Source organism: Falco punctatus (assembly GCF_963210335.1).
Source record: "Falco punctatus genome assembly, chromosome: 1".
Classification (NCBI taxonomy): Eukaryota; Metazoa; Chordata; class Aves; order Falconiformes; family Falconidae; genus Falco; species Falco punctatus.
In genome coordinates, this window is record NC_137580.1 from 57,666,137 (window position 1) to 57,689,403 (window position 23,267).

The following is a 23,267-nucleotide window of genomic DNA, read 5'->3' on the forward strand; positions in this document are numbered from 1 at the left end:
GCACCCCGCCGGGCCCGAGGCGCGCTTGTCTGCGTTGCCGTGGCACCCGGCGCCCGGCCTACGTTCCAATCGCGTTCCAGTCACGACTATAAAAGGCGGCGCGCACGGAACGCCGCCCAGAGCAGTGGGCCCGGCCGGCGTTGCCGTCTCCTCAGCCGCGTCGCTCGCCCGCTGAGGGCTCCCGGAGGACGGGAGAGGGGAACCAGCGCAGCCCAGCCCAGCCCCATCCCACCCGCGGGGCGAGCTGACGGCCGGCCATGGCCGAGGGCTTGAGGAAGCTGGTCGGCGCGGAGAGCGGCCGGTTGCTGCAAGAGAAGCTGGAGAGCTGGTACCGGGACTACGAGGTGGGCCGCGGGCGCTGCGCGGCTGCTGGGGGGGCCGCCCGGCGAGCGGGCCCTTAGGGGCGGGGGGCGGCCGGCCGGCAGGCAGCGGCGCCGTTGCCGCGGTGCCCGGGCCGCGGGCGGTTGCCGCGGTGACGGTCGGACGCGGAGCGGCGGCCCCCGCCGCCTTCCGGGGGTGCGCTCAGCCCGGGGCACCCGGCCGCGGGGGACAGGCAGCGGCCCCGGCTGGGGCTCAGCGGCCGCGTTGGGACGCTGACCCGCACGTGTGCCCGGTGCCTGCAGCGCTCGCAGCTTCAGCGGTGCTCCTCTGTGCCGGTGCCTGGGCTCGCCGGGAGCGAGGGCTGGAGGTTAAAAGGGGCGTTTGAGCCGTAGTGACCGAGTCTGGATCAGAGGAGAGTTTTGCGGTAAGAGATCGGCAGGTGGAAGGGCCGCAGGTGAGGGCGTGCTCGGGGGGAATCGCCTGTGGCCGGGGGCAGTCAGGAAGAGGTGAGGGGAAGGGCTGCTGGAGGTGAGGAGGGGGCTATCCAGCTTCCCAGCTCTTCTGGGGGGGCGGGGGGAGCTGCTGGCGCTGAGCGGCTGCTGCAAGACGGCACAGCTGCAGGAGGGCTTTGCGGGGCGCAGATCTAAGGGAGGTTTGGGGAGGGGCGAGGAGAAGGCTGCAGGTGGATGCCGTGGGATGCACGGAGGAGCAAGAGGTAACAGGAGACCCGAGGAGGCGAAGTGGTGGAAGCAGTAGCGGATGTGTGAAATCAGGGCAAGATGAGATGAAGTGACCTCTGATTTGACAACTGTCCGTTCTCTCAGTGGAAAATCTTGACAGAGTGCTCGCTCCTGTGTCCCCAGGTGTCATTAGCTTTGGGATACTGATGGTTGGTTTGGTCACGAGCCTGTAGCCATCTACTGTGTGCTGGGATTGGTGAGGAAGGGTGCTGAGCAGATGCAGCCTTTTAAAGGGAAGTCAGTTTGGTTTTTGGTGGTTTTTTATGTGGTATGTAGGAGTTACGGTATATTAATAGCTAGTTTAACTCTCTGCAGGACTCTTGGCAAAGGACTGTTTTAAGGAGGCATGTTGAGCGTAGCTAGTAAAGTTGCCATGGAGTACAGGACACCAGAGGAGCAAGAACAGAGGCGTGCATTTTAAGATCTTCCACTTGGATGGTGGAGGCAGACCTTGGGAAGGCTGAGCAATGGTGGGAGCTGAACTCTCCATTATAACTGAGGTGGGGGTAGTCTCTGTGGTCTTGGAAAACAAAGACTAGCAGTTTCGGGCTACTCTTGCAGAAAAGGAGGATCTGGCAGGTGGAAGCACCATGGGTGTTATGTCAGTGTAATGAGCTGGAAAAATGCATTTTGGAGTAGTGTTCGGGTGGAGGTTAGCAGGGTGAGGCTGGGCTCCTTGAGGCCAGAGGAAAGCATGTGTTACAGCAATCGGAAGACAAGCTGGCAGGGGCATGGGTGGGAGTTACAGCTGTTTTGGAAGCTTGTGAAAACCGTATGGAGCCTTTAAAGCCTGAAGATGTAGAGGGTGATCCATGCTGAAGACTATACGCAGGTTACAGATAAAGATTAAAGAAGCAGGTACAAAGTATGTGTTCCCCTGGCAGGTGCAGCAGCATCTTGGACAAATTAACCCCATCAACTCCTTTTCAGGAATTGCATTTGCTGAAAGTAGTGTAGTTCTGCTGTTTGTTTTTTTTCTTAGGCTAACGCTGGATTTTGCCCATTCTTCAGGAGTATTGGTTTCAGTTGGCAACTCTTAAAGATCAGATGAAATTGCATGGAGGCCTCCTGTGGATGTTGACAAAGCAAGATAATAGCCTTATATGTATTAGTTAAGCTAATATGGAAAACCAGAGTTTAGACTAATGTTTTTTCATCCAATGATCTCCCATCTTATTGTAAAAACTGTGTTGAAAGATTTTAACACAGATCTATAATTATGATCCTTCTTTTAGGATATTTATGGTTGCCTCTCCTTTATGAATGGGAAAGGAGTAAGTTTTCTCAAGCAATGAATTAACTGGGTAACAGAGGTCCTGATGTCTTGTTTGTTTGCCTATTAACAGTGTGAACCTTTTACAGATTAGTATTCTAGCGGATGTAGTAAGAAAAGGTTGTGAAGATGTAAGGGGGGGGGGGAGTTGTGATATAACAGGAATGATTTTAAGTAAGAAAGCCCACGCAGAGGTATTAATACAGATTAATTTACAGACTAATTCCTGTGATCAGAATCTGAACCGATGCTGTGAAATAATACAACTGAACTCTGAGATTCAAGGGCAGCTCTTCACAATCCTCAATGAAACATCTCGAGAAGGTAAATCAGTGCCTTGTCTTATTACTAACACATTTCACAGGTGTCATCTTTTCAAGCTCTGGCTCTTTCTATGAGTGTTCTCACAACTTCTTAATGTATTTATTTCCTTAGGTGGGCATTATGCAGGTGTGGAAACAATAAAAACTCGTCCCCTGCCATGGCTAGGGACTTGTTTTTCCTGTGCTACTTCAGGAAGGCTCTTTGAAACCAACCTCTCTCTCGCTCAGGTATGTAGGAAACTTAGGTTAAGGGAATAGAATGGTGTGAATTTATACCTGCAGGAGAACTTCAATGACTTTCCGTTAATAATAGCCTCCTTCCCTGATAGTGTTTTTTTTAATGAAATATGTCATGGAGACAACTGTGCTATTTGTCAGTCTCATCTTATGTTTCCTTTGAAAGGGAAATCAAAGAGGTCATTAAAGTTACTTTTGGCCTTCTAGGGCTTATGGTGTTTCACAACAAATGACAATATGAAGGAATGTGCTCTGTAAGACAAACTATGTTCTTGTATCACTGTCCTTTTCTAGGAAAGAATTATGCTACACTTACATTTGCAAAGATGTCATAGAATATGTTATCTCTATTAGTAAAAACCTAACACTATGTAAAAGTACATGCGTAAGCTGAATGTGTGGGTGAACTCCATGCATTCAACTGAGCTGCTTTTTTTTTTTTAAAGAAAAAAATATCTTTGTTTTGTAGCTGAGCATTAGAATATCTCCGGGGCAGGGGCAGCAAGGGGAGTAAGTGCTCATGTCCATCATGATACCACCACACTGAAGGGGTTGCAGGACTAACAATTTAGCAGAAGACATCTGCTGTGGCTTTGTGCTTTGCGGGGAAAAAAAAAGCGTTGGTTGATGCAGTCTAGGGGAAGATACTGAGATTTGACAGTGATGTCTCCATGTTCTCTGACTTATATTTTTTTTTACACTTCTGTCAAAATCTTTCACAATTAAAATAAGGGATATCACTTTTCGTTTGTCCTTAAGAATCAGATTCTGTTGTATTGGAGGAGGAGGGTTCTGCCAAAAAACCACAAAATGTAAAATAACGATGTTATGAAATGACAGTACACCAGTTACAGATTTGTCGTTGCATGTGACATTAAAATTTTCAAGAAAAGTCTGTTGCACGGTTACTTATTTAATTCCAGTAGTATCAGGCAAATCTACAGGTTGTTAAAGACAGAGCTGCATGCGTAGTGGTGTGCTTTCTGAAATGACAATAGTTGCTGCCTCTGTTCTGATAAATTTATCTGTTACTTCGTGTACATAAATTCCCAAAAACTTTACTTGAGTTGGTGGTATAGCCAGTTGTGATTGACTGGACGCCCACCACCCCCACCCCCCGCAACACATCTGCATGAACACTTTGTTCAGGTGATGTGTATACAAGTAGTAAATCTGCGTATGCAGACCTTCCATATTCTCTGTCATGGCATATAAAAAGTGAGTATTTTTCCTAATATAACTGAGTCTTTGTTTTGTGTGCATGGAAGGTATTGCTTATGTCTCTAGAAGGTATGCAATTGCTTTTGTTTTCAGTTACTTTAGAAATAGTGTTTACTGAAATGTTTAGAAATATATCTGCTAATAAAGGTATACTACATTCTTGAAGGATTCTGTAAGGCAGAACATTGGAGCAGCGTGATTTTGTGTTTTGCTCTAGGATTCAATTGAGAAAGACAGGCAGCTGAGAGAGCTGGCCAGCAATCAGGCTTTTCAACTGCAAAAGCTTCAGGAAGAACTGACTTCAACTCATCTACAGCTTGATCATATAGAAGAAGAGTAAGGGAATTAACTGTGATTGTTGTTTATTTTGTGGTTGTTTCTTGGGTTTTTTTGTTAACAAGCCGTATTTTTCTCTTGATATCTAAACAGTGATGGAGACTTGTAAAATGTTTCATTTCTGGCTTAAAATCAGAGCTTCAAAATACATCTAGGCTCTGGATTGTCCATGTGTGTTCAAAGTGGGGTACAAATGATAGTCATACCCACATTCATAAATTGACTTGGTAGGTTTTGCTTCTGGCAGAGGAGTTTGAAAACATGCCAGTATTCCAGATAAAAGGGTTTTGTATAGTGCATGACCATCCCGGTGGAATTATAGTCAGTGAAATATTACATGCTGAGTAAACTCTGATAAAAATAGAGTAGCTATGGTGCAACACTTACTGAAGGACTACAACATATCGTAATGAGTTATGGTATGTAATCGGTGCATGAACATCCAAGAAGTTCAAAATTCAGTGTGGTAAGATGGTGGAAGAAAGGCAGATTTTCAGATAAGTGACTAGGTCTGAACAGTTTTTGTCCTGATGTATAAAACATGTTTTGTGGAGCACTGTGGTCTCAAAATGACTTAATTGTGTCAGAAACAAATTTGTGCAGTTGATGCCAGTTCCAGGGCCACTTCAGAGGTAGCTCCAAGTGACAGACACTTTCTCATGCATTCTGTTATCGTGAGAACACTGGATGTTCACAGTCCTTCAGTTGGTACAATAAGTGTTATAACTTAATGCTCTTGCTAAGTCATTCTAAGAATATCAGGTTCTCAGAACTGCAAACTGTATTAACTAGACTAAAGAGGTTCAATAGAATATTTCAACCTGTATCCTAATCTTGCAGATGCCGCCTGCTTTCATAGAACTGTAGAATCGCAGAATGGTTGAGGGCTGGAACCCCTCTGCTGTTGGCAGAAACATCTTCCACTGGATCAGGTTGCTCAAAGCCCCATCCAACCTGACCTCGAATGCTTCCAGGGATGGGTCACCCACAACTTCTCAGGGCAACCTGTTCCAGTGTCTCACCACCCTCATGGGACAGAATTTCTTTCTTGTATCCAGTCTGTCTTCCCTCTTTTAGTTTAAAACCATTATCCCTTGTCCTAGTGATAGGACAGGCGTATAAAAAATAAGGTCTCTCTACCTTTCTAAGAAGTCCCCTTTAGGTACTGGAAGGCTGCAACAGGGCCTGCCTGAAGCCTTCTCTTCATCAAGCTGAACAATCCCAACTCTCTCAGCCTTTCCTCATAGGAGAGGCTGATCAGATCAGATCTCTGATTGTTTTTGTGGCCCTTTTCTGGACCTGCTCTAACAGGTCCCTACTGGGAACCCCAGAGCCTGATGCAGTACAGCCAGTGGGGTCTCATGAAAGGGGAGTAGAGGGGGAGAATCCCCTCCCTTGACCTGCTGGCTGTGCTGCTGTTTATGCAGCTGAGGATATGGTTGGCTTTTTGGGCTATGAACCGACATTGCCAGCTCAGTTTCAGCTTTTCATCTACCACTATTTCCAAGTCCTTCTCCACAGGGCTCCTTTTAAGCAATTTTCCCCCACCAGTCTGTATTGATGCTGATGAGTGCCCTGATCCAGGGGTATTACCTTGCACTTGACCCTGTTGAACTTCATGAAACTGACACGGGCCCACTCTGCAAGCCTGTCAAAGTCCCTGTGGATGGCATCCATTCCATCAAGAGTATCAGCTGCACCATTCAGCTTGGTATTGTCCACAAACTTGCTGAGTAGGCACTCAGTCCTGCTGTCAATGTCATTAAAAAAAGATATTGAACAATACCAGTCCCAATACAGACCCCTGACACACACCACTTGTTGCTGTTTTTTTGGACATTGAGCTGTTGACTGCAACTCTTTGGGCATAGCCATCCAGCCCATTTCTTATCCATCAACTGGTCCATCTGTCCAGCACCAACATCCATGTGTCTTCAATTTGGAGACAAGGATGTTGTGTGGAGCCATGTCAAAGGCCTTACAGAAGGCAAGGGAGATGACATCAGTTGCTCTTCCCTTATTAACCAGTGCATATTGTTATCTGTTATGTCTCGAATAAGCACAGCCGTTCTCGTTTTTCACTATTGAAAAAGTCTGTCAGTCAACTCAGAGTGAGTTAATGATCAGTGCATCACCTTGAAAAGCAGATGAAGACAAAAAAATTTTGTGATCTCACAGTATAAATTAAATATCAAAAGTGGCAAGGTTAGACAGAGGTGGACCCCATAACATTTGGAAAAAGAGAGGGTTTTGTTTGTTCTTGGCGTTTCAACTGGTTTGAAAGAATTGGGTAATCTTACAAAATAACTTCAGCCTGGGAGGTTTAATAAACAAAGGAATTACTTTATAGAGAAGAGCGATGGGAGATTGGTGGATCTTATTTAAGTCTATACTTGAAGGGAGGATGTAAAGTAGACGGAGCCAGGCTATTTCCAGTGGTGTTCAGTGACAGGACCAGAGGCACAAACTGAAACACAGGAGGTTCCCTCTGAACATCCGGAAACACTATTTTATTGTGATGCTGACTGAGCATTGGCACAGGTTGCCCAGAGAGGTTGTAAAGTCTCCATCCTTGGAGATATTTAAAAGCCATCTGGACATGGTCCTGGGCAACTGGATCTAAGTGGCATAGCTTGGGCAGGGGCATTGGACGAGGTGACCCCAGGCTCAGCCATTCTGTGGTTCAGGTGGATGTAAATGTTGGTTTAGTGGTGAGGCATTTCATCTTAAGCTCCAGTGTGGATAGAAAGAGATTATCTGATGAGCTGAGGAAAAGCGTTTGATGGTCAAGGTGAGAAGTACAAGGAAAGTTATTCACTAATACAGACAGGAGCGAGTGTGTGGCAATTTGCAGTACAAAAGTCATTTTGGGTTAGCCCCTATGAGAAGTGGGGAAATTAGTGATAAAGCTTTTGTGCAGTTTTGTGGGTTGCATTTCTGTGTGCAGTCAGGTCAGAGAGGTGTTGGCTGTGATTTGCGAAGGTAGTACTCTAGAAGGTGGATGGCTGGGAAGGGGTAATTCAAGCAGAGATGAAGTCACACATGAAAGTTTCAGAACTGATCCTTTCAAGGCGGTGCAGTATGAAGCAGTGATTATGTAATTATTGGCAGGCAGGGGATAGATGCAGAAGAAAGAATTCATGTCACAGGATACCCCGTCTATGGATGGTGAAGCGAAGAGGGTCCCCCATGGAGTCGGCCAAGTCATGGCAATCACACCAATACGGCTACACGCCGTGCTCACTTTATTAAGCAAACAGGTCATATTTATAACTTAAACCAACCACTCACACGACTCGACACACAGGTGATTGGATAAAAGCTTCTGCTCACGTGGGTGTCCGTGTTGCTGACTGGTGAGCGTGCTGCAGGCGCCTGATCACAGTGTGCCGGTTTCGCGGTTCCCAGGACTTGCTCTGCACCTGGCTTCTTGTTTGTGCATAGCTTGTTTTCTTTCTCACCCTGCTTGTTCCAAGGACAATTTAAAGTTGCTCTGCAGCTTCAACTAACAGGCCTGGCTTGTCCAACCTGGACAATGGTAACATATGTCTTCGGTCCTTTAAAAATCCCTCTACAGTGAAGTCATTCTGAATGCTGTAAATTGTTGAAACTGATGATGAAACTGGAATTTTCTTAATGAAAAATAATGGGTGATAGCTAAATAATTCTGCTATGGCATAGTCAGATTTATAAGTTGTGTGCTGTGCTGATAGTCTGCACAAAGCCCACTGTGATTGTTTTCATATGTTAAGTTGGTATGGGCTTGATCTGCTTAAACAGTCAGTTTGTCATATTAAATTCTCTGGTAGAATCTCTGCCTTTACCATGAAGGTTATTAATTTTTCTTGCAGTCTGGCAAAAACCCAGTTGGCTCTTGAAGACACAAAGACCAAATCAGCCACTACTCTTTTGGCAGCAGAAGACGAAATTGTTCAGCTAAAAGCAGCGTAAGAAAAATTGAATCTTGGGTTATTTGTGGCAGAAAGTCAGCAAGTGGGTTCTGTTTATTCTACACTGTCCTATGCTGTAGCAAAAAATAGGACCTTAACATCCTGTAGCTTTGTTTCTTGATGTTATATGGAGAGAATTAGCCTAAGTAGATCTACACGAGAAGAACCCTTATTTCTGAACTTCTACCCTATTTTCTTTAGGCTAGAGAAAGGATTACTTTGAAACCAGCAGCCTGATAGCATTTGAATCTTGTAGATGAAGTTAAATAGGAGAGAACCGTATTCTGAATATAGCTGGAAACCATCGTTTGCAACTTGCTACAATGCTTTTGGAAGTACCGTGCATGTTAAATAACAGACACTTCAGTCTGTTTATCTTCAGATAAAGTTCTTTATACAGTTTTTAGGCCATTTTTGCTAAATCCTTTTGCCTGTCTGAATGGAAGTAATGGCTATTGGTGATATTGATGTCTCTGGTTTAAAAATGTTTTTTGAGTTTTTAAGTGTGTTTGTCACATTGGGAAGTTAATCTGGATCGGTAAGGATGCAGCTGGGGGAACTACCTTTCCATTTCAATACAGGGGTCCTTAAAACTAATTTCCTTTTGTTGCTTGACCTTCAGTAATAATAATTCACTGTTATGAGTTGTAGCCCACATCTTTTTGTGGGTCTTTTGTTGGCTTGGTTTGGGGTTTTTTTGTGTGTTGTATTATCAGAAAAGAATACAAAGGTGGTTGAAATGAATTCCAATTATAATTACATATAATTAATAACAAGTCATACTTATTAAATAAATACTTGCAGCTTTTCAGTTAAATAAGTGCCACGCTTAAAAATGGAAGAAACTTGACTTTTCTGCTCACACTGTAGGAAAGGATATAACTGTCCATGAGTTTATCTTTTCATTTTAGGGCAACTGAGAGGATGAGCTACTCCTCATAAACATAAACCGACAAAAAACCCTCAGGCTATTAGAGTTTCTACTTACAGTATCAAGTTAAATATCACTTGTTCATCTTTGGATGTTTATCATTGCTTCTAGAATAATGTTAATTGTTGGATTTAATCCATGGACTTTTCCTAGCAAGTGTTGATCACTTTGGATTTAAATTTTTTGGGTAGCTATCTGGGGTATAAACTCATATTCCCATAAAATGGGCTTTTTGATTCGTTGGGTGAAAAGTAGCTCATGTAACTCCTTGATTCTTAGATATAACCTGACTGCTGTCTTCCCGATTAAAATTAATAGTAGGGAATAAAACATCTCACAAGCCCCATGTGTAGGTCTTAATGTAGACTGGACAGAAGTTCATGTTGCCATTTGTATTACTGACAGAAAACCAGAACATTCACATCTTCTGTGAATCCAGGAATTCAGTCTTCTCCACATGCTTTATGGTTCATTTTGGCTCTTTACATTTGCATCTTCTGTCTGGGAGTTCAATCTTTGATTGAAGCAAAGGTGCTATTTTTCATGTTTTGTGAATCATCTTTTCAAAATCTGAACCATTTTAGTTGGGTGAAATTGGATTTGCCTAGTCTTTGCCTACCTGTCAAAAGCAGAATCCTTCTAAAAGTAGAGAAAGTGAAACCAGGACTGATCTGTGACACCTAGGGCAGGACTTTTTATTTTTTTTTTTACACAAGGAACAGTTTGCTAGCAGTATCCTTTGCATCTTTGTAAACCTGTGTTTTAAAACTTTTGGAATAAGCTGATGATCTCATTCCCCTTGTCTATAGTCTGCCTGTCTCTTATATTTAAATCAAATAATTTTTTGCAAGGCATCTTGGTCTCCTGGGCTGTTAGAGCAAATGTGGTCTAGACTCAATATAATTAAATCCTATAGCCAGTGTAAGTGTTTGCTATATCAAGATATTAATTATAACAGGATTTAGCTATTTGCTGCAGAATTATGAAGGAAAATACAGATTTTTTTAGATGAATAAAGATCAACATTTAAGAGCAATTGGAAGTTCTTCAGGGGAAGGCAATAAATAGTGTAATTAAAAAATGTTGTTACATGCAGACTTAACAAAATCCTATTAGTACTATTATAAATGGAAGCTTACTACTAGGGTGCTTAGACTCATGCTAAAAGGTCTAATCAAACTTAACAAAGCCAAGTGACACCCTGTGAAGTAAACACCTATCTCTAGAACTTGTCTTCCCAAATCTACTTTCCTTTTCTGGTTGTTCTTTAAATTAGAATTATTTATCCCTCTTTTACTGCTACTATGCTAGCAGTGCTTGCTGGAGGAGCTGACTAAGGATGGCCATGGGACTCTAAGGGTATATGCAGCTTTTCCTACCCAGGTTAGAAGGACATTCTTTTAGCAGATGTGCTGGCCTTATTACCTGTGTTGGAACAGGAAGCTTGTTAATTGATAGGTGTTGTTTTCATTGTTTCAGATCCTGAAAAATCTCACCATGGTCCTTCAGTAAAAAAAAAAAGGAGGGACAGACTGAATGCCTCCAAAGTGAAAAGAAAGAAAGCATCTTTCTTTTTCTGTTTCTTTTGGGGTTGTGTGTTTTGGTTTGGGATTTTGTTTTTGTTTTTTTTTTTTTTTCTTTTCATTTTGGAGTAAGGAAAACAACAGTAACACCAGTGTTAGGAGGGAAAGTAGAGATGTTAGGATACTTTCTAACATTAAGCGTAAAGGGCAAGACAAATTTGCTTAACTGGTTGGTTGACAATGATTAAAAAGCACTGCTTCTCTTCTGGAGAAGCAAGAGAGGAAACATTAGCTTTTGATACTTCTTCAGTAACATTATTGGTGATATCCTTTGACTGACTAATATATTCTAGCAAAGAAAGGAACCTGAGGACCTGATTTAAGAAAATACCTAGTCTTAAACTGTAGGAAAGAAAACTGAGCTGATTTAGTTAACATCTTAAATACGAGAAAGAAACCGATTTCTTTCTTAGATTTCATCATCTGAGGTAGTGCAAGAACACGGTGTCAACCAGTGATCTCCCTGTAACACAAGCGTAGTGTATCCAGTCTCTTGCCACAGTAACGCTTTTACATTAAGACTATGCTTTTTTAAAAATTCTTGATTTCCCTGTGTTTCAGCATAAGGAGCTTTCTCAATATTTCTCCTCTTTCTGTTCTTTCTGTTTAATGGTGAGGATTAATTAATAGATGGTTTGCATTGGTAGAAGAACATCTTGTGACTGACTTTATTCTGTGTGTTTTAAGTCTGAAGACTTCCCATGCCCAAGAGAAGGATGCCCTGAGGAAGTTAGCTCGTCTGAATGACTATGAGCGGCAGATTCAAATACTGCGGGATGAGATTTCTATCCTGGATGCCCAAAAGTCTGTTCTCCAGAGCAGGTAGAGACATTATTCAGAGAAGTCACTGAATTGGAGAAATTGTTCATGTTGGGTAGCATGAATTTCCTCCTCATTTGAGACTGAAGTATAAACAAAAGCTAAGCTTTTGTACTTTGTCATGAAGAACATATTTGTTTTCTTCTAGTGCCCAAATGTTTTAATTTCAGACATCTATGTTAAGTTTCTGTCAAAACAACAAAGAGAGCAGCTTTACAAAATACATCAAGAGCAACTGTATGAGATAAGAGATTAGATTTGTTTGTAAGTCCTCTTTGAATACTATATCATTACAGGGCAGAAATTGTTACATTCTCACTTGTTTGACTTTACAACTCTTCAGTAGTACTGAAAGAGGAACAAATCTCCCAAGTATTCCAAGTTTAAAGTGTGTTTCCCCAAAGCAAAGTGCTTGGCTATACACACTTTAGGAATTACTTGGTTATTCAGGCTGTAGCCCATAAAATGTATTGACACAAATGCCTTCATATTAGACTAACCATCTGCAACTTTGTCTTTCATTATGTTGGCTCAAAATCTCGGCTTACCCTGGTAATAATTAAATTGACACAAAACTCTGTGCACTAGGCAAAAGCATCTGAGGATGGCGAAGTGACCACATGTGCTGCGATGAGAGACGGGACGCTGTTTGATGCAAACAAATGTCAATTTATTGTACAGAAGCACGAGTTTATATATACTTTCAGAAGCTGTGCGTTTTAAACAGATTGGTTCTTTAAGCTAAGCATTGCATACTAGGCAATCCCTGATTGGTGGTTAACTACCAGCAATTAACAGCAAGGTGTTACCTTTCCTTGGCGCCATCCTTGGCGCCATGCGTCCCCCACTCCCTTATCCTCTCTCAGCATGACTCATCATGTTAATTGTTGTGTCTATTCACGCTCCTTGTCCTCCCATAAAAGCTCGAGCACATTCCCCTCAGCTAACTGATTGCCACGCATGGTCCTAATTTCCAGCCCGCTCCTGCACACATGCTTCTTTACATGTCTGTCATAGGCTTGCACGGAGCCGTTCTCCTTCCCCAAGGCACAGAGCGAGCAGGTCACCTGGTTCATTTCCGCTGAGGAGCTGTTCACCTGGCCAAGCCAGGCGTAAAAACGCTTCACGTCGTGCCTGCCTGGTAGCTCGCTTTGGTGACATTTATGCTCAGGAACGCTTGGATGCAGAGACCCTTTTGAGGACGTACATCAGTGATGTGGAGATGGTACAGAGGATAATATACATTGCAGCTGTGGTAAGAAAAAAATATTTCTTATTTTACAGGCCAGCAGTGTTTTATAAGATATTATGGCTAGATTGGATGAACATCCAAATATCGGCCAATATACATAATCGGATTGAATTTCCTTTTCAAATTTTGACTCCTGTTGGCCCATTTTATTAGGAATTTTGCAGCAATTCCTATAGCCCTTAGCAACCAATAAGTGTCTTGCAGGGGTTCTGCGCCCCCTACGATATCCAGGAGTTTACACCCTTGATACCAATGTTGCCGATACCAATGTCTGCAGGGGGTTTTGGACCTACCACCCACCCGTGAATCCTAGGACTTTTACAGTGGTGTCTTATTGCCCTTAGTTACCGGTAAGAGTGTCCTGCAGGGGGCTGAACCCTTCACCCACCCACATACCCTATAGGAGTCGAGATCCCACACACAAATCCTATAGGAACCGCTTTGGTCCTTCACCAGCCAAGTCCCTCGTGGGAGTTTGGAACCATGGTTAGAAGACCTCCACACTCGCCTCGGAACTCAATTCCTGGCTCTAAACCTAGAGTCTGTTTCCAGAAGTAGGTTCCGTCTCAATCACACTCTTACACACAAGTAACCGATCCCACCCAACCGAACGGTGTCCCTTATACTCACGACTCCATCATCTTCGTTTGGATCTTCATGCACCAGAATTACGGGTCCTTTATACTGCAGTTTTTCCCTAGGAGCTCCAATCCCTTTTGGTTATTGTTTCTCTTTTGTTTGTTGGTCTCCGGAGAGACATAGACTGCTATCCCGAGCCACAATCTGTGGGGCGCCCCTCAAAAAGTCACAGTTCAGGAAAGCACAGCGAGATCACGTCGGGGTCACCAAATTGTTATAAACAATAACAATTAAAACAATTTTATTTTGGGTTCAATCAATTTAAGTTGAGAAACAATAAACTAAAACAGCACTGGGTGCATGGAGAACTCAAATAGTTCCACCACACACACACCTGAGTCCTAAAAGCAGCGTGTTTTATCCCGGATCTTGACCAACCTCCTCTCGCCGGATGTTCGTCCCGCGCCTTCCCCACTGGGCCGTTAGGGTACGCCTTCTCCTCCTACTGGCACTCCTTTGGCGCGCTTTTTCAAATCTCAAGGTCTTTGTCTCCTTCGGCGGGCCTTCTCTGGCGTGGTTTCCTTACCTCCTTCGGCAGGCTTTTCCAAGCAGCGATTGCCTCAGGGGAAGGGGAACCCATCACATTGTCTCAAAGGAGAACCACACGCACCCACTCACCACAACTGCCATACAGGTCCCAGATTTACACAGGGTACAACAATTACACTTCGCACATACACTCTATTTTTGACACGAATCATGACTGCGTTTATCACACTACGAGCTCAGTCTAAAGGAATTTGTTTTCATTTTTCTGTATTTAATCTTCTTTTCTATAAAATTGACATAGTACATACCTGTGTTGGAGAGGCAGCGTGTCTCTTAACGTGTGTGATTCCAAGAACGTTTAACTTATGGAAGTTTTTTTCTCACAACTGTCATTCAGTTTACATTCTCCAGTTTGACCTTTCTTCCTAACAGACAAGAGGTGCTCCTGTCTGACATGTTAGTCTGTGCCACATAAGATGCTTGTTAGTGGATTCTGCTCTTGATATCTTTAAGTGTGATTCTACTGATCATGGGCGTGCGATGGAATGCTACATAAAAATAGAAGGTTAGGTGGGAAGCTTTTCACTCCTGTCTTCTGCAAATAGATCACGCTTTAATCAGAGAAGTCTTCCCAGATGAGTACTATTTTTAGCTTTCACTTTTACAGCAGCATTTTCTATTCCTTCTTACAATGATGATACTGGATTAAGTTCATACTCTCAGATAATGGATAAAAAAAATAATCTCAGTCTCCTGGATTTGCCTAGATGTTCTTTATGTTTGCAGGAGTCTTTTCGTGCTGCAAAGATGGCCTACAGACAGTTCAAAATACGTGTAAGAGAGACTCTGTCTCTAGGTCACTCAGGGCCAGAGTCACTTGAAGACACTGTCCTGGATTATATAGTTCGCCATGAGGATCTGTATGACGTTCAAGCCAGTGTCAATGTAAGTCAAGGGCAGTGGGTGGGGAAGTGACGTGCTGATCTATTTCAGTAGCTAATAAATTGGAAGTGTGTAAACTAGAAATGTACTGTAACCTGAAGAAGGAAAAAAGTTTATTGCATGGATTTTATGTCTTGTAGCAGTTTATTTTCCAAAACAGTATGGTGGTGTGACCCAGTAATTACTTGTTTCGTTTGCCTTGATTAGAATGTTTGTCTGCCAGAGTAATATTTTTGGTAAGATACAGTGTAATGATCGATCAAATAAATGTAAGCTAAATTGCATAGCTCCTTAAATTCTGTGTTATACTGAAAAGCTGCATCTCCCGCTTAAGATTGTTGTCAATGATGTAGCTCATACTTTATTTCTAAAATAATAGCACATTCTTTCTGAAGCTAATATTTTCTGGAATAGCATAAGACAACATTGCTGGGAGCTTTTTATACTGTTTTTTAAATGTAGAAAACTGAGAGGCATATTTAGCAGGGATTTCCATACTGCCCATGAGTAAAAGTGTTAGTGAGCTCAAATTACTCAATTGTATTTATTTTCAGGAAGTAATTCGCTCCATGAACATCAGCCCAAAGATTTCATTGCCACCAGAAATCGATTTCATTGTGATCAGCTCTTTGATTCGAGAGTTGTGCCGTGTGGCTTTTTCAATGCAGACACTTGTTCCTCCTCTTGATATTGCCTTTGGTACTGATGGAGAGCTTTTCAGTGAGACCAAGTAAGAACTCTTTTCTTTTCAGTCAGATTCTTACTATTAAAAAACATTAATCAGATTTTATAGTATACTTCTTTCCTAATTAATATAAAGGTTTAAGATTGATGCTAAACACTAATTTGGGACACATATTCCTGGCCTGGGGTGAATTTGGTATGCCTTTAAGGTTTCTGATAGTGTATAAATGCTAGGATGTAGACCAGTGTTAACAGCTCTTTTTAATGAACAGCAGAGCTTTCTGGATAAACTTCAGTGTCTAGAGCATATTTAATTTATCCTTGAAGAGGAAAATTATCATCAGCCTTTCTTTCTCTGTCTGCCACCAGTGTTTACAAAATGTGTGCAACTTTGTTCCTCCTTTCTGGCCCATTTTGTCAAAGTCATGTTTGCTGAGATCTGGCCGTTGGTATCTGATACCAGGATCATCAGCATGTGTGCTGCAACCTCCAGGCTGTGGCTGATGTACAACATATGGACCATAATACACTCCTATCTCTTCTGGTGTAAAGTTGAGCATGAAGAAAAATTACTTTTAAAAATGGGAATTTTGTTTAATGAATGCACACCATATTGTAGTTTTTCTTTTTTCCATTGAGTCAGGGCTGGCTGCTTTGTTAGCTGGCAGAGAGCTGTAGGATACTTGCATGCCTTCAAGAAAACTGAGGGGATTGGTATCTCCAAAACAATTACTCTCACAAGCAAGAAAAGCCACACCAATAAGGATATTTCTAATAATAGAATCATAGAATGGTTTGCGTCGGAAGGGACCTTAAAGATCATCTCATTCCAACCCCCCTGCCAGGGGCAGGGACACCTTCCACCAGACCAGGCTGCTCAAAGCCCCATCCAGCCTGGCCTTGAACACTGCCAGGGATGGGGCATCCACAGCTGCTCTGGGCAACCTGTTCCAGTGTCTCACCACCCGCACAGTAAAGAATTTCTTCATAATATCTAATCAAAATCTTTTCTCTTTCAGTTTAAAACCATTACCCCTTGTCCTATCGCTACATGGCCTTGTAAACAAGTCCCTCTGCAGCTTTCTTGTAGGCCACTTCTAGGTACTGGAAAGTTGCAATAAGGTGTCTCTGGAGCCTTCTCTTCTCCAGGCTGCTCTCAGCCTGTCCTTATGGGAGAGGTGCTCTGGCCCTTTGATCATCTTCATGGCCCACCTCTGGGCTCACTCCAACAGCGAGTTGTCCTTTTATGTTGGGGGGCTCCCCCAACTGAATGCAGTACTCCAGGTGGGGTCTCACGAGAGCAGAGGGGGAGAATCACTGCACTTGACTTGCTTCCCATGTATCATGCAGCCCAGGATATGGTTGGCTTTCTAAGCTACAAGCGTACATTGCTGGGTCATGTTGAGCTTCTCATACACCAACACCCCCAAGCCCTTCTCCTCAGGGCTGCCCTCAATCCATTCTCCACCCAGCCTGTATTTGTGCTTGGGATGGCCCTGACCCCTGTGCAGGACCTTTCACCTGGCCTTGTTGAACTTCATGAGGTTCTCAACAAGCTCTCAAGCTTGTTGAGGTCCCTCTGGATGGCATCTCTTCCCTCCAGCGTTTCAACTGCACCACTCAGCTTGGTGTCATCAGCAAACTTGCTGAGGGTGCACACAATCCCACTGTCCATGTCACCAACAAAGATGTTAATGCTGGTCCCAATATCGACTCCTGAGGAACACCACTTGTCTTCACTTGGACATTGAGCCGTTGACTGCGACTCGGAGTGCAACCATCCAGCCAATTCCTTATCCACCGAGTGGTCCATCTGTCAAATCCATGTCTCTCCAGTTTAGAGACAAGGATGTTGTGTCAGATGCTTTGCACAAGTCCAGGTTCATGACATCAGTTGCTCTTCCCTCGTCCACCAACACTGTAACTCCATTATAGAAGGCACCAAATTTGTCAGGCATGGTTTGCTCTTAGTGAAGCCGTGTTGGCTGTCACACAGTCAACTCCTTATTTTCCGTGTGCCTAATCACAGAAAGCAGAGTACAGACCAGATGGGGAAGAGCTTGAGACGCCAAGGAGAGAAACAGAGAAAATAAAAATAGCCCTTAGGAGAGTGCAGAGTCATACATGACTACTTAACGATCCTGTTCAAATACTGGGCAGTTAGCTATTTGATACCCAAAGCTGTTGGCTGAGCTGAGAAGGCTGCAATGCTATGGTATAGTCTTGGGATGCTTTCTCCACCTACCTGATGTCTGTGGCCTTCAAAAACAGGTGTTTATACATGCTGCTGTGGGAGGCATATACATGCATCTGTCCATCTACATAGTGAAATATGTGGCATATATATGTGGTACACAGAGATGGAGCAAAACTTGTAGAAATTAAAATATCTCGGGTAGTTACATGTGATACCATTCTATAAAAGGGCTGGTTAAACCTTATTGTACCCTATATCTTCCTCTGTGCAGAGCTCCACGCCTCTGCAGCGTTGCTTTGTGAAAATTGCTATTGTATATGCATTACTAATGTATAGATGCATCGCTATTTTGTATTTCAGTTATTTGGTATTTGGTTTGAGTTTTAATCCACAAAACCAGACGTGTATTATTCAGCCAGTATTGCAGACTTAGGGAGGTAATATATATCTGGTATGATAATACAGGCCTTCAAAATAATTTTTCTTAGCTAAAATGTGCTGTTTCATTATCATTGTTTGAGGATCTTGCTAATAAAATTGCCTTTTATGTCTCATAAGATGCTAGGATATAACTTTATAGTTGAGATAGAGTATTTCTGTAATATGCTCTACAGGGGTCTTGTTTTAGCAAGGTATTTCAGGGAGATGGGATGACTGTGTCTGCCAAAATGCTCAGGAGATTTAATCTGTCAGTGGACCCAAGGACCCTGGCATGTGTGGGGCTTATGTAAGAATATGGTCTAGTGGTCTTCTAAAGTGGGAGATGAATTTATTGGAGCGTCTCTCAGTATAAGTAGATAGTATGTTCTGTTTAGTCTGTCTTACAAATACATTCATTTTCCAGGTTCACTTAATGAATACTTATTTTTGTGATGTGGAAATATTGTCAAGATAGATATTTATGAGCTGTAGCTAGTATTCTGCTTTTTATCAGCACTGATGAGTTGAAGCACCATATTCATCTTCTGGCACTGATGTGCAGACCCTTCTTGTCCTGTGTTTCAATAGGTACCGTCATAGTTTTGGCTCTGATTTCACAGCTGCCTTGGTGGCCTATCATGTGTGGCCTGCTCTGATGGAAAATGACGTTGTAATTGTGAAAGGAGAGGCAGTCACAAAAAGAGGAGCTCTGGTATGTGGTTTTTTTTTAACTTTTTTAACGTTAAAAAAGTAACTGGATTTAAACACTTTCAAAATTTAAAAAGACAAATTCTTAATTGTTTCCTATTTGGCTGGAGTTGTGTATAACTAGTATCAGTTAGGTTTTGGTGCCTCATCCTGTATTTAGGATGAATAGTTCTGTTTGCCTTAATGTGTTCATTATGCAGATGTATGGTTGTTGGCAGAGGCTGTTCTAAGGAGAAAGTCTGAGGTGTTTACGCTCTGTCCTCAAGCCTTGTCTCCAGCGTGGCAAGTCTGCTTGCCGAGTTCATCTTTATTAAATGCCCTCTCTCAAAACAGGTTTGTCAAACTCTTCTCTTCCAGTGGTCTCGCAGAAGTAGAAGCCGCAGCCGTAGCACCAGTCCTCTTCTATCTCACCACGTAAGCCCCAGCTGAATGCTTGCAGTATAAACAGCACCAAGTATTTTAAACTCAGAATGTTGGCAACCTTTTAAAAATGCTGATGTGCTGCATGTAGATGTTAGCGTTGGGAGTAAATGCCTTTGCTGGGTCTGGAACGAGGTGAAGCTGAAATGACAGATGGTTATTGCCTGGTATAATTTTCAGTGGAGATACTGTATGAGAAGTAGATCATAGTTACATTCTCAGAAGTATCAACTGTGGATCTCGGAATGCTTTCCCCCTACTCCCCCTTGCTTCAGTACCCTTCTGAATAACTAATTGCATCATCTGGAAGTGTTTTAGTCATCTTGCAGTACATATAGAGCACGTGGTCCCTGCCTCCTGGAATTAGTAATTTGAATTTACCCTATAATGCCTTAAAGGAGCAGAAAATCAGTGTAAGGTGGGCAGGAGTGGAAGAACGGAGGTGGTGCTAGTAAGATGTGTGAAACCTTAGCAGAGTTCTACTTATGGTATAGTTACACAGTATCTAATTATTTTTATAAAACTCATGTCTATTTTTCTAATTGTTAGCCCGTCTTATTAAATTGACATAGATGCCCTCAACTTAAAATGTGACTATTGAAAATGTGAGAGGCTTTGGGTAAGACTCAAGTTTTTGTGTGCGTGCAGGTTGTGGAAGAAAAACTAGAAATTTGTTGAATTTGACTTTTCACGTGCGGAGCTGTCCTAATAGACACATGCAAACTTTTTGAATGTTGATGAGTCCCCACGTGCCTTTCTTTCAGTTCTTTAGCACACCTGAGTTTCCTTTTTTGTTTGTCTTGCAGGTGTCTCAAAGCCACAGTCCTTCACCAGTGAGGAGCGGAAGCCCAAGTAAGTGGGCATATTAGTTCATTATGACTCATGTTTTCACATTAAGCCCTTGAACGACTGAGCAAAGAGACAGAATAACGTGGTAAAGGTCCTCAACTCTAAAACACTTGTCCAAGTTTTATTTTTAGAATGGGTAGCTCCTTTTCTTTCTGTGTGTGGAAAAAAGCTGAAATTTCTGACTTGGAGAGCTTGTTTTTCACTGTACTCAGAGCACTGTCATGAGTTCTCCCTGCTGGTTTGCCTTTATTGTGGCCAGTTCTGTAGTAAGTAAAATGTTCTCTTCCCTAAACAAGAAACAGCTGCAAGTCTGCTGGCTCCATGCTTTTACAAATCCAAAGTAGTGATGGTGAAGCGAGGGATTTCCAGTAGTGTGAATGTGTGCCCATTCTCAAGCCCAGCCGATGTAGAGATTTATTTTAAAAAAAAGTTGTACTGAAATGTGTCTTTTTCTTCAATAGGACGTTAACTGAATGTGTTCCTGTGAATCAGTACATCTGGATCCAATGACTTCACTGGTGCCTTTTCTCTTCAAGAATACCTCAAATCTCGCAATAATGTGAATGAATGGCAATTGTCACTCCAAATGAAATTTGTGTTCAGTGTGGTCTATAGAAATATAGAAGACTTATTTATAATTTTAGAAACTAATTCAGCCCTTCTAATTTAAGGGAAAAAAAAAAGGTGCTTGCAATACTTGCAAAAAAAGGATTATACTTATTTGGCAAAATTTGCAGAGCACTGAGGAACCCATGATGTAATCCTGCAGATGGAGATAGAATTATTCCATCTAGAATGTTTTCCACAGGTACCAAACAATGCAATTATCTTGATAGGATGTTTAATATAACCTAAATGGTGAATGTTGCAGAATGTTGAGGTTAGCTGTTACTTGAAAACAGTTTCATTAATTGGTGCTTATTTACAACTTTAGAAAATAGCAATAATCTTAGTATGTGCCAGACTCACACAGCATCCTTTTAAATACTCCTCGCAGTTAACTGAATTTTCTAACTACAGTGCAAAAGTTGCACAGAACAGTCATAAACTACCAATACTCCAGAAATCTACAGGACTTCATTGACATATAGTTCTGAAAGCATGGGTATATGCTTTAGCAAGGCAGTAACAGTCCTTGTTAAATTCATTGTTACTTAGAAATTAATATCATAAAAAACCCTTGCAGTTTGGAACTTAAAAGTATTTTGAATCTGTGCCACCGACTATTTGTAAGCTTGAAATATTTGCTTGAGATGGTCTAATCCAGGGGTCCTCAAACTACAGCCCGCGGGCTGGATACAGCCCCCCAGGGTCCACAATCCGGCCCCCGGTATTTACAGAACCCCCCTGCCCCCCCTCCCCCGCCCCCCCTGCTGGGGGTTGGATGGGGAAACCAAGCAGCCGCAGATGGCTGCTTGCCACTGCATCCACGCGCCGGCCCCCTGGTTAAAAAGTTTGAGGACCCCTGGTCTAATCAGTATCACTTTTAGTGGGCTTTCGTACCAGACTGATAGATTACTAATTCTTGAGAACACGGTGAAAAAACCTTGTCAAATTATCTCTCACTGTGGGTGTTTATTACATGTTAAATGTAAAGATTAGAGACATGGAGAGATTTTATTCTGGCACTTTAAATAGTTTATTCCCCTTGTAAATGTTTATTTTGATGTCAGCATTCTTGGTTTTGAGAGAACGGATTCTGTTTTTCTCCAGAACCTAATCTGTAGGGCCAGCCATGAACACAAGCCACACAAATGACTGCCTGGGGCCTTGTACTTTTACACAGAAACATAGGATTTGTCATAATGAGGCTGATGTGTAATTCACCAACTCCACTGTCTTATTCCAGTCAATACTCGATGTTTCAAAGGTATGTGGAGCTTTCCCCAGATTCATCTCCACAATTTTGCAATATAAAAATTGCTTTCTGCCTCCTCTTTATCAGCCTATGCCCAGGACCGTGACATTTCATTAGTACTACTGTAATAACATGAGCAAAAATATTCTTAAGTCTGAAACTGTTTAGTTCTTGAAAATAAGTTACAGGAGCAGATTTTGTGATCCCTTTTCAGGGATTCTATGCAGATTTACACACCATGTTCTTTATCTCTACTTCTTGTGTGGCTTAAGACTTTGGTGTAAGGCTATTTGGCAGAGGACCAGACTTCAGGCAGACTCTAGCATCGGTCCCCATGAGCCATGGATTGGCTGTGACTCTAGTTCTACAGACTTATTTTCATTGGAATTAGGCCCATAAGTAACCAGGGAGAGCAAAATGAGGTCTTGTACATAGAGAGTTGTTCGCAGAGCCACTCTGAATGAACTAAGGGGACACAAAGGCACGCGCATGTATGCAGTGTACTTCTTGTTATCTAAGCAAGTCACGAGAGAAAATGCTAAAGCAATACATTTCCTCTTCAAAGAGCCTGATTGTTGGTCACAGCTATGGATCTGAGCTTAAAGTAAACCTGCATATTTCTGTGCTGATCTCATGACTAAAACCACCACAGCTCTGGAAAAACTAAGCACCTGCAACCTGTGTGGCAATAGAAGACAATTAGCTATCTTGAGTATGGTTTTGAGCAGAAAAATGAAGATTTTTTTAATTCTTGGTTGTTTTTTTAAAGGTAGGTGTTACATGTTTGTCTTCTGCATGTAATTACCAAGACATGTCTGTGTTACGATTTTGAGTTGAAGTAAGTTTCCGTAACAACTCTGAGAAAACTGACTACATCAAGGAAGTGTTTTTCTTGACAAGCATGAGAGGCAGGGTGGTTCCAGACTTGCGCACACTTGTGATGCCACTAAGAACTAGTATTCACAAAGATCTAAATTTGCCATAAAATTGTCAAAAAGACAAATTTGCAGTGCATGGTCGACCATCTCATCTTACTCTCCCAGCAGGTACTTAGAGAACTAGTTAGTCTCAGAAT

At 42.4% G+C, this 23,267-nt stretch overlaps 1 protein-coding gene across 3 annotated transcripts; it reads left to right on the forward strand.

The window, feature by feature from the left end:
* The first annotated feature begins 67 nt into the window (after nucleotides 1-67).
* Nucleotides 68-21,685, forward strand: SPATA18 (spermatogenesis associated 18). 3 transcript variants are annotated; one of them, XM_080404217.1, is made up of 13 exons: nucleotides 68-344; nucleotides 2,553-2,658; nucleotides 2,770-2,885; nucleotides 4,333-4,451; nucleotides 8,303-8,398; nucleotides 11,603-11,737; nucleotides 12,752-12,989; nucleotides 14,901-15,059; nucleotides 15,611-15,786; nucleotides 18,946-19,069; nucleotides 19,423-19,479; nucleotides 20,292-20,337; nucleotides 20,796-21,685. In XM_080404217.1, the coding sequence occupies exons 1-13, from the start codon at nucleotides 258-260 to the stop codon at nucleotides 20,801-20,803; spliced, it is 1,467 nt and encodes a 488-aa protein (XP_080260343.1). In that variant the 5' UTR covers nucleotides 68-257; the 3' UTR covers nucleotides 20,804-21,685. The 3 variants fall into 3 exon arrangements, with proteins under 3 accessions (XP_080260343.1, XP_080260342.1, XP_080260344.1); XM_080404216.1 differs by having other exon boundaries at nucleotides 20,292-21,685; XM_080404218.1 differs by lacking the exon at nucleotides 8,303-8,398 and having other exon boundaries at nucleotides 20,292-21,685.
* The last annotated feature ends 1,582 nt before the right edge of the window (nucleotides 21,686-23,267 follow it).

What these genes read in the sequence shown, in the direction of transcription:
- SPATA18 (XM_080404216.1), top strand. Translation starts at nt 258, where the DNA reads ATGGCCGAGGGCTTGAGGAAGCTGGTCGGCGCGGAGAGCGGCCGGTTG. An exon ending in CTTGATCATATAGAAGAAGA is followed by an intron (nt 4,452 to 8,302) that starts GTAAGGGAATTA and finishes TTTTTCTTGCAG; the next exon opens with TCTGGCAAAAACCCAGTTGG. An exon ending in TCACAAAAAGAGGAGCTCTG is followed by an intron (nt 19,070 to 19,422) that starts GTATGTGGTTTT and finishes CTTCTCTTCCAG; the next exon opens with TGGTCTCGCAGAAGTAGAAG.